At 32.9% G+C, this 19,964-nt stretch overlaps 1 protein-coding gene across 1 annotated transcript; it reads right to left on the reverse strand.

The window, feature by feature from the left end:
• Window positions 1-15,998: 15,998 nt before the first annotated feature.
• Window positions 15,999-19,730, reverse strand: LOC114165089 (TMV resistance protein N-like). The gene is made up of 5 exons (XM_028049743.1): window positions 19,163-19,730; window positions 17,985-19,068; window positions 17,659-17,886; window positions 16,839-17,564; window positions 15,999-16,481 (listed from the first exon to the last, which is right to left on the reverse strand). Exons 1-5 carry the CDS (start codon window positions 19,645-19,647, stop codon window positions 16,101-16,103), a joined length of 2,904 nt encoding a protein of 967 aa, XP_027905544.1. The 5' UTR covers window positions 19,648-19,730; the 3' UTR covers window positions 15,999-16,100.
• Between the last annotated feature and the right edge of the window lie 234 nt (window positions 19,731-19,964).

Consider the following 19,964-nt stretch of genomic DNA (forward strand, 5'->3'; position numbering starts at 1 on the left):
TCTTTTCTTTCTTCCTTTTCTAATATTTTTGTGTTTATTTTTCCAATAGAAAAAAATGAGAGGTGTATATGTGGGTGGTGAGTGATGAGAGAAAGAATTAGAAAAGTGTAGAGAATCTTTTTTTTTCTTCTTTTTTCTACCTCCTTCAATAATTTTTTTTAAAGAGAGATAAAAAGGAGGTGCGTATGTGGGAGTGGTGATGGGAAAGAATTAGAGAAGTGTCGAGAGTATATTTTTCTGGTCATGACAGAGTGCGTATTTATATTCACAACTTACAATGTCAATGTAATCTCAGCCTTAATTGTAACGAACAACATTTGAAGAGATATTGCTTCTAATTATTATTATATAATTAATTTCTCTATCAGGAACAAAGGTAGAAAATATTTGAGTTATTGAGCTCGTGAAAATTAATAACAAATTGGGCTCTTCCTCCTTTTTTTTCTTCTTTTTTTATCTCTTTTTTCTTTTTTTTTCTAAAGTTGATGTTTGAAAATCTTTTTAAAGAAAATTTTGTTTCACATTTTTTTTATTTTCCATTAACTAAAAAACCCTTTTTTTATTATTTCTTTTGAAAATAAATTTATTCAGCCGAACGAAATTGGGTGTTGACAGCTGCTCCTCTTTACTTAGATTTTATTAGATAATTTGAAATTTTGACTTTTTCATATTATCGTAATAAAAGATAAGTAAAGATAAAAACACTAATTTCGTTCGGATTTCAAAAGAAGACAAATTTGAGGACAAATTTGACCATACCAAGTAGAGGGTCTCAGTTTGACACAATAATTCCTTTTGTTTGTTTTTTTTACTTTTTGAAAAAACCAAATTAGACTAATCCCGTTGAGAGGGTTTATTCAAAAGATTCGGTGACCATTACCATGTAGAAGGCCTCAATTTGAAATTTTTTTTATATATTTTGAGAAAAGATTAGACCAATCCCTAGGAGAGGGTCTATATCCAAAAGATTCAATGACCATTACCATGTAGAGGGTTACGATATGACAAACCATATTCTTTTTGTACTTTGACTTTTTGAAAAAGAGATTAGACCAATCCCAAGGAGAGGGTCTATATCTAAAGGATTCGAGGACCATTACCATGTAGATGGTCCCGATCCGAAAAAAACAATGACCATTGCCTCGCAGATGGCCTCGATGTGACATAAGAAATCAATGACCATTACCTCGCAAAGGGTCTTTATGTAAAGAGATCGATGACCATTGCCTCGCAGAGGGCCTCGATGTGACAGAAGAAATCAATGACCATTGCCTCGTAGAGGGTCTTGATGTAAAGAGATCGATGACCATTGCCTCGCAGAGGGCCTCGATGTGACATAAGAAATCAATGACCATTGCTTTGTAGAGGGTCTTGATGTAAAGAGATCGATGACCATTGCCTCGTATAGGGCCTCGATGTGACATAAGAAATCAATGATCATTTCCTTGTAGAGGGTCTTGATGTATAAAAAGAGAACCTGAATTTTGAAGTGTCGACAAACATTGCGTGAATGTCTAACATTGGTGAGACTCACACAAAAAATTTTGATTGTTGAATTTTTTTTTAAATGATTTTCAATGATTTTGTGGAGTATGATGGATGATTTGATGATGCATGACATGTTATGATTTTCTTTTTGAAACTATATGATATGCTTGCATGGATGTGTGAATGCATGAGTGGAATTTGCTCTCTTTTTTTTCATTTTTTCATTTTTCATAAATCTAAGAAATGTTGGAGGAGTTATGCATATGCACACGTTATGAATCTTTGATGATGTATGACATGCTATGATTTTCTTTTTAAACCTAGATGATGATGCATGCATGGATGCGTGGATGCATGTGTGAAATTTGATTTATTCAAAAAGATGAATTACTCATGTATGCATAACTTGGTGTGATGTATGAATTTTTCTTTTTGCATTTTTTTGGAAATAAATTCGAATTGATTCCCATTTCATTGTTATTTCTAATTCATAGAATCATTCTACTTTGATATTTTTTTTACTTTTTTTAAATCATTTCTTTGGTCTAATCAATTTATTAACAAACATTTTTTTAATCATTTCTCTTGAAACACTATTTGAATGACATGCATGAAATTGCTAAGGGCTCAGAAAGGTTTGGATGAGTTGATGAAGATTAACTAAGGAGTTGCCCCTATTTGAATTGGTCTCGGGGAACAAAATATGTTTGGGCTTTCTCTAGTTATTGATGGTATGAAGGAAAAGATGGGGACTTCAAGAATTTGCCCTTAGTGTGAGAGTCTAGGATGGTCTTGGGGTGCAAAAGCATGTTAGACTTTTCCCAAATGAGGAGATTAAGAAAATGATGGGGTCTTCACAAGTTTCCCCTAATGTGATCAGAGTCTTCAATGTAAATAAATGCCCCAATTCAGAATGAATGATGGGAATATATGAATCACAAACAAAGTGACTGCCCCAGTTTGGGTTTGGGATTGATAAAGATGGGCTATGTTAAGGTTGGTCAAGGTTTAGGTTTAGAGCGAAGGATACTATATGAGCAAGGATGGAGTTTCATGAAGAAATGAATTGAAAGAGGACAACCCAAATTTAGCTTAATTGTCTTACTAAAGCTTTGAAAATATGTCACCCAAAAATAATCTGCCCTAGTGTTTAAAAGCAAATCTCTGAACACACTTTTTCAATCTTTTTTTAGAACAAACCTGTTAGCAAATCAAAATTTTCCTCTAAATTAAAACCTTCGAAAGATGACAACCAATCTTTGATCTGTGTGGACTTTATTAGGCTTGTATTGTGGCCAAGGCTAGTGGTATGGAAGTAAATGATAGTAAAGGCCTAAACAAGTGATGTGAGGATTGTTTCAACAAGGATCTTTGAATAATGTTTCATTCAGAATTTGTTTGACTTCTTCTTGTTCACATTTTTTTTTCTATATTTTGACCTTTTATTCTCATTCTTCAAACTTTTGTTTTCTTTCTTTTTATTTTGATATTTTTGTATTGGTGAACTACAAGTCGGATGAAACAAATGCAAACATTATGTCAATCCTCAGTGGGAGGGTGATCCTTGTTTATGGTAATTTGAAAGAAATTTTTTGGAAGGCTCAAATTGGGTAGCAAAGGATAATTACTTTTGTTTTTTTCTTTTGATAAAGAAACATGGCCACACATAATTTCAAATCATGGTTGTTTTTCTAAAAAAAAATTAATTCAGAGGAAAATAATTAGGTCATGTAACATGATGTCCCTTGTTTTGTTCTTTTTTTTTACTTTTTTTTGTCTTATTTTTTGCCTAGACTGTCCTTCAAAGTTGTAAGTCTAGCGAACTTTTCTTCCTTTTGTTTTTCTGTGTGTTCAGAGAATTTATGGTAATCCTTTTTAAGATATGTGTCCCCTTTATGATAATTCTTCATGGAAAAGAAAACAAGGTTTATGGTGGAAGAGAGATGGAAATGAAGATAGATTTGAGCAATTTCATGTATGCAAGACTATATGATGCTTTAAAAGACATGATAACAAACAAAATTTTATTTCTTTATTCAATCCACTGATTTGACCAAAGAATGTTTTATTATTTTTCATAAGAAAGATTCCAAGAATTTGGTGATAAGAGAAGTGGGAAACAATTTGAACTTATTGTAGTGTAAATTTTTTTATTTTTTCTAAAATTTATGTTGATGCATGCTATGTATTTGTTTGTTGTGCAATGCAATGCATGTTTGTTGTGCCTCACAGGGCACTTATTCACTTGATATGCTAATGAAATGTATGTTTATAGCAAATAATGGTGTGATTGTGATGGCATTTATTATTATATACAAGGAAAGGTGAAGGTAAAGGACGCAAATAGTCTCCCTTTAGTGTCTCTATTTAACATGGGTTTGATGCTTAAAGTTCTAAGGGAAAGTATATGTGCTCACAATGATAGTTTCCTAATACCTAAATATCAAGGTCATTAGAGTTATGGCCCACTTCATGGCATTTCCCACGACAGTTGGTAAACAACAAGAAGTGGGAGTACCAATGAAGCAAACAAACTCTAGCTGGGGTTCTCACAATGACCACTTGGAAAGTACATCCACTGTGACATTGCTACACAATCCCCTCTAATTCTAAGCAACTCAGACCCAGGTATAGGGCCCCACTCATGTAATGAATAAAATGTGTATGTGTGAAGGGAGAACACAATGTATACCTAAACCCACACTTGGCAATTATTCCAAATACAAAAATAAAGAAGAATATACACATACAACTATTCTAAATATAAAAAATAAAAATAAAAAAACAAATACCAAAAACAAAAATGAGAAAGAAAAAATATGAAGAAAAACCACATCAAGTTTGCACATCCAAATAAATGGTCTGACTCTCTAGCTTCCCTAGTGGAGTCGCCATCTGTCGCAACCGAAATCGCGACGGGACGACGAACCAAAAAATTAAAATTTGTAAAAAGAGGTTTTGGAGTCGCCACCATAGTTATTATAGGAAACTATGGAAAACCATAAAAAAAGAGCAAGGTCTCCGAAAAAACCAGATTTTGGGTCCAGGAGTCGGTTACGCGTGGGGAAGGTATTAACACCCCCACAACGCCCGTCCTAAGACGGTACCTTTAATTAAATATGCAAAAGTTATGTGGTTTTTCAAAATATTTAATGTTCCCTAAAATTAGTAATAAAAGAATGTACAAAAAAAAACTAAAATATTTTTTTGAATTTTTGGGCCCGACGAGGATTAATCCTCGCTCCTACGTATCTCCATGTGAATGGAGAATCAAGGTTACGTAGTTCTTTTCGAAAAATCTATTTGAAAAATTATTTGAAAATGATTTAATTTGTTTTATAATTTTGAAAACTGTTTTATTTAAATTTTAGTATTATTTTAAAATTGGTGTCACGCGACGCGAGCGACCGGATAGACACTTGAAATAAATTCTTTTATTTTTTGATTTTTTTTAGAACATTTATAAATTTTTAATATTTTTTTAAAGTTATTTTAAAGTAGTTGTGGATATCATTGCGACGTGAGCAACCAAATAGATATAGAGGAGGAAACAAAGAAATCTATTTTTTATTTTTAGATCATTTGTATATATTTTTTAGAAAAAACAAGTCTAAATTGGATGTCATGCGACGCGACCGGGCAGACACTAAAGAAAGGGAAAAACATATTTTTTATGATTAAAAAAAAGAATGAAAATTGAGAAAAACTAAATCAAAAGATGAAAGAACTGAGAGTGATGTACCTTAAAAAATTCAATATCCCCACCTTTTCTCTTTTCTTTCTTCCTTTTCTAATAGTTTTGTGTTTATTTTTCCAATAGAAAAAAAATGAGAGGTGTATATGTGGGTGGTGAGTGATGAGAGAAAGAATTAGAAAAGTGTAGATAATATTTTTTTTTCTTCTTTTTTCTACCTCCTTCAATAATTTTTTTTAAAGAGAGATAAAAAGGAGGTACGTATGTGGGAGTGGTGATGGGAAAGAATTAGAGAAGTGTCGAAAGTATATTTTTCTGGTCATGACATAGTGCGTATTTATATTCACAACTTACAATGTCAATGCAATCTCAGCCTTAATTGTAACGAATAATATAAGGAAGGAATTGGTCATGATAGTAGCAACTTATGAGTATCAAATCGCAGCAAATCAGAGCACAAAATCAATCATCATCAACAACAAATCAGAGCACAAAATTAATCCCAATTAATAATATTGATTCTTACCATTTGAAGAGATATTGTTTCTAATTATTATCATATAATTAATTTCTCTATCAGGAACAAAGGTAGAAAATATTTGAGTTATTGAGCTCGTGAAAATTAATAACAAATTGGGCTCTTCCTCCTTTTTTTTCTTCTTTTTTTATCTCTTTTTTCTTTTTTTTCTAAAGTTGATGTTTGAAAATCTTTTTAAAGAAATTTTTGTTTCACATTTTTTTTATTTTCCATTAACTAAAAAACCCTTTTTTTTTATTTTTTTGGAAAATAAATTTATTCACTCGGACGAAATTGGGTGTTGACACCAGGGTCGAAGTGCGAGACTCGAATGTTTTACTACAGACGAGGAGTCTGTAGGGCAAGACTATGAGCGGGATAGGCTCATAGGGTTGGACCACAAATGAGTTAGTTTCGTGGGAGCATAGGGAAGTCCCAAGACCTAGTTCATGCATATGACTCATGAAGGACTATGAGGTCATGGTTGGGTGATTTGGAGAATTATGAGAGTTGTACTTATAGTATTTTGGGTTGGGAAACATGTTTATTGCATATATCTGTTTATATTTTATTGTGCATAGCTCACCCTATATGTGTGTGTATGGCGATGATCGGATAATTTGTTATCCGGGAGCAGATGATTTGACAAGTGAGCCAGGAGATGCTTAGAGGCGGAGAGCATGGGCTACTTGGGATTTTGAAAGAACTTTATTGTTTTGATTTTAATGTAAATATCTTTATGTCGAATTTTAATAACATTTATAACAATATTGTACATTCGAATTATGTATGTTACTAGTTATGGTTTTAATTGAGAAATAGTTTATATTCAATGCAGTATTTATTTTAATTTGAATTTTATTTATTTAATATCAGTAATATTCCTTAGGGATGTTACAAGATTCACCTATGTTGTTGTCTCGATCGAGGAATCAAAGGGCACATAAGCAATGTCCATTGATGAACTACAAATCTCTTTGGTGGTTCATGAACAAATTTTAAGCGAGTCAATCGAGAAGATGAACAAGTCCTCACGTTAGAGTAACAAACCGAGGTAGAGGTAGAGGACGTGGAAGAGGGAGGCAGTCCTTCTAAAAATCCACAGTGGAGTGTTATAAGTGTCACAATTTAGGTCATTTTTAATCTAGGTCGCTCTCAAATATTAGTTGTGTTGACTGTTTCATTAGGAAATAACATCGAAATCCACTTCCTAAAGTAGGTGAAAGGCATGCTAGCAAGGTCTTGGAACTCATTAATGAAGATATTTGTTGACCCATACAACTAATCTCGAATAGTGGAAAAAGGCCTTTCTTAAGCTTCGTTGATGATTACAGCCATAAAAGTTGGGTCTATTTACCTTTTAAAAAATCAGAAGCTTTAGACTACTTCAAGTCTTTTAAGACATTAGTGGAGAAGGAGGTAGAAACATCCATCAAATGCTTACGAATAGATAGATGAGGAGGCTTTAACTCACTAGAGCTTAAATCATTTTTGTGAGGAAAATGACATGAAATGTCAACTTACCACAGCTTATACAACACACCAAAATGGAGTAGCAGAACACAAAAACAGAACAGTTATGAACATGGTACATTCTCTGCTAAATGAGTTCCTAAATCCTTTTAGACTAAAGTCGTCAATTAGACATTTTATCTATTGAATCGATGTACAACTCATGTTGTGAGGAAGGTCATTCCTCAAGAAGTTGTAAAGCACCTTCGAGTATGGGGATGTGTGGCACACGTTCACATACCAAAGGCAAAAAGCGATAAATTGGATGATAAGAGCTTTCCTTGTATTCTGTTTGGTGTTAGTGATGAGTCAAAGGGTTATCGTCTATTTAACCCTAAGACAGAAAGAATTGTAGTTAGTAAAGATGTCATGTTTGAAGAAGAGAAAATTTGGGATTGGGGCTCAAATTATAATGAACAAACATATGAGATGACGAATTTCATACTAATGACATTGAGGATGAGAATAAATGTGAGGATAATCATTTTGAGGGAGACTTTGAAATTTGAATTTCTCGCATAAAATATTTGCACTTAAACCTTCCTTCATGTGATGTTAGGCTCAATCAGTATATATTTGATTGGTTTTAGTTCTCAAAGGTTTTTACCAGATTTTCTTCGTAGGTAAGCCTTCATTCTCTATTCATTTTTATTCAAAACAATCCTCTAGACTAGATCGTCTGAGATTTGTTAGTCTTGGTTAATTATGTACTTTATGTAGTCCTCTAGTTTATTGTCGCATATTATCCAAGAGCATACTTATAGTTTCTGCAAAGTAACTTGTGTAGGCATGTTATAACAATGTTTTAATGCAATGGAAAGGACATAAATACCAATCAGAGTATGAGAAAGATGAAGCATTTTAACAATGTTGAGAAATTGAAATGCATTTTATTTTTGAATTGTTTGTAATTAAATTCCCTTTATTTTCTAAATACCTTCACTTCTCATTTTTAATTTCACTCCTTATTTTTATTCTGATTTTAATTTTACTTCTCGTTTTTACTCTGATTTATTTTATTTGTTTTATGTTTTAATGATATATCATTTTTTAATTAACATTTATGTGTTTCATTATAGTTTTCAGTTGTAGTACAAGCATGCATAATGGTTGTCATCCATTGCATTACATAGTAACCATACTCATTTGAGTGAGTTTGCCCATTACACTACATTATATCAACAAAATTACAATTAATTAAGGAAGAAAATCAAATCAAACAACTATAAATATATGGATAAAAATACCAAACCTAGAGGAAACACCATGCAAGACATTTTGCCTTAACAGTTGATCTCCCTAATTAACAACATGTTATGTTTAACAACTGAACTATGATAAAGGAAATGTGTTAGGATACTTTTATATAACAAATAATATTCATAAGATTGATATTGAGGTTTTTACCAAACTATCACTTGTGTAAGATGGTTGGGGGAGGGGGTGCCAAGAGCAAAGCCACATAGCAAGGTTCTCCCTTAAGAAAACCATAAGTAGTTACCAATGACGCTTGAGAAGCAAATAAATTCATTGTTATGCTTGGGTGTCAATAACAAATATGACTTACCCAACAACATAAGGGACAACATAAATTTATTTTCTCCGTTGAAAGCATTTGGTCACATATGCTTGGGTGTCAATAAACTTGTTGCCTTCATGATTGAGTTGGGGTGTGTATACACACAAAATTGATTTCATATAAGTAAATAGATAAATAAATCAAATAAATATATATAATGACTGAAAGACTTACATCACCCATAACTGAATAATGATAATATTTAGTTCCTCTTATCCCCGTGCAACCTCTAAACATCTTAGGAATGTTGTAACGTCCCATTTTAAAAGATAATTCTATTCAAATAAAACATCGTACATATTATAATATCCAAGGGTACGAGACTTAAAGTATAAAGATTTCGCAGTCATCCAAGTATTCAATAAAGAAAAACTAAGGCGCACCACTGTACCTTTAAAAAAATGGAAAGATTCGACAGCTAACCAAAAGCTTGCTCATAAGTAAGGGATTACAATATAATAATAACTCTTTAATGTGGGCTCAACAGCGACCCAACACTAAACCATGTCCAACTAAGCACCAGCATCCCCATCGCCACTTCGATCACCAGGAGTTCCCACACTTGCTCACATCAATAAATTGATGATCATCGCAAAAGGAGAAAACCACACACGAGACACACAAGCAAACAGAAAGGGTAAGCTAGAGTGAAAAAGATTTATCATACAATTGAGAATACAACTTAAAAGTCAGGAATACATAAATCAACCAAGCATGTGATGACTAACAAGCACGACTCTAAGACTCAATTATCCGGATACATATAATCAGTCAGATTCACTGGATGCTTACACTTGTGGTGGCCCCTACTGCTCTACAGAGCCATTGCCAATGGGTTTCACCCTACCACTCACAAGGTTAGCCTTCAAATATCTAAGGCCATTATCCTGCCAAAGACTAGGGCCTCCTACTACGCCCACCACTTGAGTCAGCACGCTCTACATGAGACTAGTTGACTCTTTAGAGTTTCAGGATGCAATTCTTACTTGAATCCTTACATAATTATATAATGAGGCACCACCACGAAACTTCCGTGGAATTACATCCTAACCATGAGGCACCACCATGAGCTCCCACTAACAAGGGTCATGGAATTACGTTGAGACACCACCATGAAACCATCGTGGAATTACGTCCTGACCATGAGGTACCACCACGAAACCATCATCGAATTACGTCCTGACCATGAGGCACCACCCTAAGTTCTCACCTAGAGATTCATGGAATTACGTCCTAAACCACACCAAGATCATGTTTCACCAACCAAACATAAAGTCATCATGCACACCAATTCCATGCCAACATACAACCAACCATCCAACCATGTTTCATACTCATATCATGCCAAGCTCACCAATTCCAGCCCATAAACCATTTAATACATGCATAATCACCCAATTCATGCTTTAACAAAGTAATCCAATCAAACATGTGACCATCAACCAAAAGCAGAGGAGAAAACCGTACCTGAGCACATTCTCGCTCAGGTTAGAAGACCTCGCTCACGCGAGAGGGTTCTCTCGCTTAAGCGAGCTCCTTTCGCCTAGGTGAGAGTTCGAGCAGTGGAACAGTGAGGTTTTCGTGTGTTCTCGCTTAGGCGAGACCTCCTCGCCTGAGCGAGATGTCTTCTTGCTCAAAACGTGAGCTCGTCTCTTGAGCGACAATGCGAACTAAAAACGTAGGAGGGTTCTAGATACTCTCACTTAGGCGAGGCCAGCTCGCTTGGGTGAGAATATCGTGCTCCTCCATTGTTTGTACAAACAAGCCAAGATAACACAAATAAAACAGTACATAGCCACAACCAGTTCAATCTCATGCAAGTATAAACATCAATCCAACATTTTAAATCAGAAAGCAGTAGCCAAACATCAACATATCACTAAAATGCGAAAAACCCTAGCTTCCCTTTCCTTGATAGAGGCTAGTGGACAACAGGAAACACCCAACAATGAGCACCACAACTTTGGGAACATCTTTGTGAGCTAAAAATACTAACACCAGAACAAATACTAGGTTACTACAATGAACCCTAGCTGAAACCACGAAAGACAAGTGGAAGAATCAAAAACATGAGTCGAGAACCAACTTACATGGAGTAGAATGGAGTTTCTCTAGCTCAACGAGGAACGAGAGCCAAATCCTTGTTATTTCTATTTGTGATTATTTATTTGTATTTATTTCTAAAATTAAAAACAATATAGAGCTGAAGACTGAAAACACATTTTATGAACTAATGTGTTTGTTATGGTTATAATTAAATCAATTTCAACTAAGCCTAAAAATTGGTATGTATAATTGTTTCTATTTCTATTGGTAAAAATAAATGAAATTATGGATAAATGAAATTCCTGCTCATTGAATAATTTTTTGTGATGTTTATAGGTAATATTTTTTGTTGATATATTAATTTATGCTTTAATATTGTTTATTCTTACCATTGATAAAGATGTTCTATATCATGTATATATATTTTAAGTGTTTGTATGAAAATAATTATAAAATAATTTGTCATACTAAAACTACTATTGTATTATGGAAAACACTTGAACTAAAGTTTGCATTTGCAAAGAGAAAAAAAAATTAGCTTGATATTTATATGAAAAAAATAAGTGACTGATAATAAATATAATCTTTATCAAATTTATGAATTTAAATTTATTGTTTATGACATGAAATTAAAATGAATTATTTTATTTGATATCGTGTTTAAGATAATACAAATGCTGATAAAAGAAGAAATCTTCATATCAAAAATTGAAGGGATGGTCAAGTAAAAACTAAAGTTGTCTTCTAGCAATTATTTTAAAAAATCGAAGAGTTTTTCATGTTTCTGAATTTAGAAACTTTCTTGTGCTCAACAAGGTTATGAAGTGGTTTCTAAGTGCAATAAGATTATTATTTCTAAAGATGTGTTTTTGTTGGTAAATGATGTATTTGTGATTATTTGTTTGAGTTAAATAAATTTATCTTGTAATAAAATATTTATAAGTTTTCTTTGATTATCACAAAATGTTAAGTTTTGATATATGACATGCTATTATTATAATTGTTGAGAAGTTGAGAAATTTTGGTTAGACACCATTCAAATTATGAAATTTTGAGGTGCAAAATTAATTAAATAGAGAAGTTATGATACATGTATGTATAAATGAGTGTTTTTGTGTGAAACTCATTGTATTATTCATTAAGTAATATCTTCATATGGTGTTAATCTAATTGTGTAGCGAAAGAAAAAAAAAGTTTTTATTTGATATAATAAATGTTATTCTACAAGTTATAGTATGTCTAACATTATATTAATGAAATGTTATATCCTGCATACTATATTTTGAACTCAAAAGGTTGTGAGAAAACTTGTTATCAGTTATGAAAGAAAAAAACCACATTTAAAATATTTCTAAGTGTAGGGGTGTCTTGCAATGGTTAACATACATGTTAATAAAAAAAATCTTGGTTATATATTATAAAGTGAATGAATATATACCTCACTATTTTGCCATCTAGTGTAATATTATTTGTGTTTCTTCTAGTTATGATAATATGTCCAATTTCTTGAGATGATTAAAGGATAATGTAAATTGGATATTGATTTTGGTGACAAAATCAACTGCTGGTTATGGTTATGTTTTAACCTTGGATGGAGGTGCACGATCATGGAATATGTTAAAAAGTTGTTGTTCTGTCATGATCTACTATTCCAACATAAATTATTCCATTTGTTCAATGCATCCTGACAATCAAATTATTATATTTAAAGTTTTTAGTAAAAATGTCAATGAAATTGACATATGAGAATGAAAGACAAAAATATTACAAACTTAATAACTCATGGTATTGTCTCTCTTGACGTTGTCAAGTTAGAAAGAAATATTGCAGATCTGCTTATCAAAAGGTTTATGCATCAACAACAAGTATTTAAGTTGTCGAGGGGAATGAGATTATAGCCCATAAATTAGTTGCAACAATGGACACCCATCTCCACATGAATGGCGATCCCTGGAATGGAGTTCCATGGGTAACAACGAAGTTGTTGTTGACTAAACTACACCAAAAAATTTGATTAAATTTTATGTCTCATTCTTATGGCGAGGTGTATTATAAATTGTGGCAATAATAAGGTTAAGGTTTGTGAATTATTATGCTTATTTTATAAAATACCTCTTAATAAACCCAATGGTTGAGGTATGTGCATTATTTTATAAAATACCTCTTCATAAACCCAATGACAATTATTGTAGGGGTGTGAGTCACAAACCACCCTTTGAGGGTTTACCTAGTGAGTGTGATGGTGGGGTCGCCATTGTGGGACATGGGCAAGTCTTTAAGTGACACTCATGAAACAAGATACATGCACAAGGCCGTAACGTGCACCCACTGATTAGAACCTATAATGAACACTGATATTGTATGTGTTATTTACTAAAACCCGATTACAGGGGATGTAGTTCAAGGCAATTAAGTCTCTGCATTTTCTCGGGTGAAAGTTTATAAGCACTAGGTGTAAAGGTCAGACCCAGAAGGTTCCTTACGCTGAACTACAATATTTTGTTTTAAAAGATAATACATTTTTTGCTTTATTTTTTTTTAATATTATGTGGAGGACTGTTAGAAATATTTTAATATAATTTAAGAAATAAATAATTAAAATAAAAATTCTACTATTACTCATGTTTTTATTAACCTTTAATTTATGGGTTAATGTTTTTCATGGCTAACGACAATATTCTTATTACTATTTACTTCTTTGTCTCCCTTTTCTACCTATAAATACCACCTAGGTGCATCGAGAAAGACATAACAACAAAGACAACAAAAACTAGAGTTTTTTCCGAAGTGTTATTCTTTTGTTCTCTATATTATCTTTAAGATAGTGGTGTTCATAAGGTTCGGAGATCATTCAATACACTCGATCGATCTAACGGGTTGTTGTATCTTAGGAGAGAAACACATATGATTTGAAACACATATGATTGTGTATTTGTTTAGCCCTGCGTAGTAGGGGCGTTTTCTCTCTAAGGATAGCGCTATGCGTGCCTCAACCCAGGCTATTTCTACTCCTTACCTCATTTATTTTTCATCTATTATTTATTATTATTATAATAATTTTATTATTAATAATATTATAGCTCTGATTAATATTCTTTGATTCAGATACATGTCATTGTTATTATTTCTCTAATAATTATTATTATATTATTTCATATTTTGATTATTACTAGTATTATTTGAGTAATTATTTTCTAACATCTTCCCATCTCATCTTGACCATCGACTTAAGCCAACTCATCTCCACCCTCAACCTAACCTGGCCCATCTCGACCCAAGATCCAACTTGAACTTCGGCCTAAACCAGATCCGTCTTGAACTTCGGCCTGTGGATACCTGTACCCGTTATACTCTAATTTAAATTAAAAAAATTATTAAAACATTAACACATTGATTCTTTAAATGGGTTATTTTTTATCAATTGGTTTTAAAAAATCTTCATTTATTTGTAAATTGTCATTCAACACTATTTAAATGAGTCATTTTCACTTTGTTTGAAATTTATAAATGTTATGTATTATATTTTTATTTGAATTTATGGTTAAAATTTGTTATTAAATATTAAAATTTTCTTTTATAAATACCTGCAACTACCCATGGATATTAAAAAAATATGCGGGTACCCGCATAACGGATACCCGCACGAATATACGTATGGGTACAGGACGGATATTTATCCCGCGAGTAGGGTACAAAGGAGCTATTACCCGTATCATACCCACCCGTTGACATCCCTAACCCTGACATTAACAAAATATATAAAAGGGCATATTTCTTGCCAATTCTTTTTAAGATTTTTTTACCCAAAAAATACCTATAAATTTTGTTATAAATATTAATTTGTAAGAAATTATGACATTCTGTTTTGAAAAAATATTTTTCATAAATAACTTGCCAAATGTATTGTAGTTTTTCTTATTATTTATTTCTTGAAAGGCTAGAATATGACACTCCTATCCATGATGGCTTCACTTATGAAGTTCGGCTAGTTTTAACTGATGTGAAGGTATTATGTATCTCAAATCTTATTTGTTCATATTGTTAATTATTTGGTTGGTTCTGTGGTTCCTTCCTTCTTTTCCAAATTTGAGAGAGTCAAATTTGAGAGAGTCAAGTTGAGAAGCGAGGAAAAATATTTTGTGTTAGATGAAACATTATGTAACGCATTGGTAATGATCAAATCACAAGGAGGTGTGTTGTAAACATTAAGATACCTTATGTATGTAGCTTAGTTTTGTCATTCATCACTTTTTGATGAACACAATGACACACAAAGGATGAGGAAGGTGTTGGAATATTTTGGATTGTGTTGGCCTAAAATATGTGCTATGTGTAGCTGCTTCTTTATCTACGTCTATGCTTACATAATACGAATTGCCGAGACAGTTAAGGTGTGTTGTTTTTTGTGAAGCAATGTACCAAATATTTTATAAAGAAAAAACTTAATTTCCACATTAAGAGTATAACCAATATAAGAATTGCACGAACATTATATAATGAATTTTACAACGGGAATCTAAATACCCACAGTATAAATAATAGTTATTCTTTTTTTATTGAATTCTTTAAAAGGTTATATTTGGTCATGTCAAGAATATTAATTTATAAGAATCAAATTTAAAACATTTTTAACAAAATTCAAATAATTTATAAGATCGTGACTATATTGAAAAAAAAAGTAGTTGAAAACTGAAATGAAAAATTACAACTGAAAACTATAATGAAACTCGTAAATGTTAATTGAAAAAAGTGATATATATTAGTAATACATAAAACAAATCAAATCAGAGTAAAAACAAGAAGTGAATTAAAATTTGTTTCATTCAGTCTTAAACAAAGGAATGAGGCTACGGTGCTTGTGATGTTGAAACGAAAACAGAGACTACCTAGCAGATAGCAAACAGAACACATAACGAAATATCGAACAACATCTCGACTTAAATTTCATATTGCAGGTCTTTTTCTAAGTGGATTTCTTAATGAGATATTATATGCTTATATGTCTAAGGGTAAAAAAAAACAAGTGAAGCTGAGGAAGCACAATGTGAGGAGTGAGAAACAGGGCTAAAATAAACATGAATTTCTTAACTATAAACTATACTATAAAGAAAAACAAGGAAAGCATGGAAAAAATGAACATAAAGTAAAGGATCCTGTGGTTCTTAAAGAAGATAAATGCCATACCAGAAGTCACATTACAATTTTCTTTATGAATCTAAGGAGAGAATTTTTTCCTTTGGTTTAGACTCTTTTTTGAAGTAATTTTATTCCGCGCATATAGAATAGACAATTGTGTTCTTTACAAGCAATCCATGAGCAAAAGTCAGAAAAATCTCCACCTTGTCTCCAGATCCTAAATTAGACTTTATACCCTGCCAATCTATATCATTAAAGGATATGATTGTGTCATTGTTGTGTATATGCAATGTGCACTTTGTGTAATTAACAATTAAGACACTTCTAAGACATTCAGCTGCCACGATTTCAGAGGTTGATAAATAAAATACACACAAAGCAATTCCCTTCATGACACGATTCTCGGGCACTGTGAAAGAAACAGAATGTCCCTCACCCATCTGGGCCAACCAATAAGTATCATTCACAACTGGGAGAGAAACATCACACCACTCGATGCATGCCAAATCCTGTACCATGATTTAAAAAAGTTTAGTCATTTATCTATGTTTTCTATCAATGTTTTAATTATATATTTCTGTAGTTAGGGATTTAAAATGCATTTCTGTTTTCGTTTCTTTCGATATTTCTACTGTCATTGAGAATAAAACAATCATGAAGCTAGTAAGGCAAGAAAGTGGAAAACAATTTCCTTGTATAGTATAAGCATAATCACTTGGTTAATTGATAAATAAAACCATATAGGTTTGGATAAGTTGCGTGATTGTAGAACAGAATAGTGCTAGAAGGTTAGAATTGTCGATTTTATTAATTATTAGCTAAAATGATGGTGCAGGTAGTAGAAAAAGGTAAAGCTAAAGAAGAACCTTAGGTATGTTATCGCTGAAAACATTGAAGAATTCATGGTATGCTCCAACACCAATCAAAGACCACCTGAGTTGTTGCTTTGAAATTTCTGGTTCTATAATATTTGCAAAGTATTCCACCAGAATATTTTGTACTTGTTTAGATAGTTGAAACTCGGTGTCACATTCCACCAAAACACTTCGAAGATTTTTGAGGCTGCCAAGCAATGGCGCAATGTCATCCCATGTGTTATCGATATCCATGTACAACGAATGAATATAAGATATGGGATTCATTGTTGGTGACATCCAAGACCGAATGATAGAAGGAAAAAGATTACGTAACAATCCCTCAAATCGACGTAGGGATATATATCCAATGCTTTCTGAGTTTACAATTGAAAAAGGCACTTCTTTCACGGTTGTATTTTCAGTGATTAGAGTTATCAAGGATTTCATTTGCACTATATCTTTTTCCAATAGGTCAATCATCGAACACCCTGAGAGAATGAGAGCTTTTAAGGATTTCAACTTATATATCTCTCTAGGGAGATTGGTTAGACTTGTACAGTCCTTCAAATTTAGGAGTGTAAGATTGTAGAGAAATCCAATAGATTGGTGCACTTCGAGCAATCTTGGACAATCTCTGAGAATGAGTTGTTCAAGATGTGGTAGTCCGATAAAGTCAGGGGTTTTTTTCAAGTACCTGGAGTGGCTAAGATTGAGGACTTTTAGCCACCTCAAAATCTACAACAAGATAGTTTATTTGACAAATATTAGAAATGAAAAAGTAAAAATGAAATAGTAAAGGGTCACCTGAAAATGGCAAGTAATAAAAAACCTGGGGTTGTTTCCAGACGAGTCGAAGAAGACTGCGTTTTAAATCAATTGCTATTGCATCTTTCATATCAAAGTCGATAGATAGATTTTTTGAAGAAAACCCTTGCAAACTCATCCATCTCACTTTCTTATAACGAAACTCAGAATTTTGAGCGAGTTTCAGCAATCCTGATAGTTTTCTTCTGACTGACAAAAGTTTCACAGGCAATTCCTTAGAGGATTTCTTCCCCTGTCATTTTAAAGAGAAAAGAAAAGCAAATGCATTGAACATGAGAAAGCAAACGCTACCAACAGAAGTTCAAAACCATATATAAAGAATATTCTTACTGTATTATTTGTCAATACATATGAATCATAAAACCGTAGACTCTTCGTCCAAAATTCCTCTTGTATAAATTTATTAAAACTTTCTCTTCCCATGTTTTGTAACAAAGGATGCATTGTAAGTTTGTTGTTCCTTTTAACTTTTATGAGGTTACGATCTATGAGAACTCTTATTCCATTATCAGCATCTACTCCACAGCTCTTTAGAATCTTCGTAACATAGGCTCTGTCCTTACCAACAAAGGAACAACATACGTCTAGAAATAAATCAATTTCCAGTTCATTATGTAAACCTCCAAAGATTATTTTCAATTTCTGTTGAACATCATACATGGGAATTTTCTCTAATTTTGACACTACCCACTTCCATTCTTCTTTCGTGCTTTGAAATAAACTACTTCCAATGACTTCAAGAGCTAGAGGTAGTCCTCCACAATACGCAACTACTTCCTTTGCAAGGTCGTCGTATTCTGCTTTTGGTTTTGCTTCTCTAAATGCGTGCCAACTAAGAAATTCAAGGGACTCGCTTGCGTTCATTATATTTATCCGAAAAATAGAATCATCTAGAGGCGTCCTCGTCCTCAGTAGGTGTTCATGTGCTGTTGTAATTATTATTACAGTTCCTTTATTGAACCATGCATGATTTCTCCAAAGATCTAATAATGGAGCTTTCTCATCTATATTGTCAAGTACAATCAACACCCTTTTACCAAGAAGCCTTTGCTGAAGCATACTTCTTCCCATCTCAACGCTATGTATCTCCACCTTTGTTTTAAGGATATCCGACAGAAGTTTTCCTTGTAAATGAGCATACCCTCTGGTTCGACTAACTTGCGCAATATCTTCAATGAAACTTTTTTCCTTGAATGTGCCATGAATATGGTTGTAGATGGCTTTGGCAATGGTGGTTTTACCAGATCCTTCCATTCCACATATCCCTATCGTACAAACTTCCGTTGATTTCTTTTTTATAGTTCGAATCACATCTTCCACGTGGGATTGTAATCCAACTGGAAAATTAGTAGCAGACAAGACTGATAAATTAAGAACGCTCTTAACAATTGTGTCCACTAGTTCTGCGTCACTCCTTCAAGTACAATACAAATTATAGAAGAAGTCATGTATTACCCAAATTAATTAAAGTTGAAGGTTAAAATATGTTTATCGAGTGAGTGATTTACCTGTGATTGCTCTCATCCCATCCAAAGAAATTTGCAGCTTTGGTGAGTGCGTATCTCCACCTGGACATGCCATGCTCCAGTTGTTTTCCTGAGAACGTTTGGTGAGCAGTTGCTGTGAAGGCTTTTCCAAAATCACCCTTCTGAAGACGAACATCAGATGGCTGAATTTCGTAATATACCGGCAGAACATGTCGACGATAGGTTTCGTGCCATTGAATGATTTGTTGAAGTTGATGAAGACACCAGGCAGATTGAGAATAGGTTTTGGTGAAAACAACTATTACTACCTGACACATATTCAAAATAGGTTCTTCGATATACATTTCCTTCACTGCATTCTGGTGGTGAAGGAAAGTGGAGATTCCAACAGAAGTGAGGACAGAGTCGAGATGAGAAACAAATTTTCTTCGGATGTCTTCTCCAGCAAAGTTGATGAGCACATCGTACATCCGTTGGTGTTTTAATGATGAAGACGCTGATTCCATGGGAGGTCAGATAAATGATATGTGCAGACACAAAACCATTGAAAGTATAGGCAGAAAGATTAATATTATTCTTTGTATTCATGGAAGCGCGTTAAGACCATAAGAAAAAAGTATTACACTAATAACAATATCTAATTCCAAAAAATTTAATAATTAATTTATCAATTTAATCATAACTTTGGCTGACAATTACTTACGATGAGACCAAAGCAATAATTACTTATATTTTTACGATGCATCTTTGACTTGTAGCCATTGCGCATGTCATCTCTTTTATATTAAACCCTATTTACGATTAAATATTTGTTCCCCTGACT

The sequence above is a fragment of the Vigna unguiculata genome, chromosome 10 (genome assembly GCF_004118075.2).
Source record: "Vigna unguiculata cultivar IT97K-499-35 chromosome 10, ASM411807v1, whole genome shotgun sequence".
NCBI lineage: Eukaryota > Viridiplantae > Streptophyta > Magnoliopsida > Fabales > Fabaceae > Vigna > Vigna unguiculata.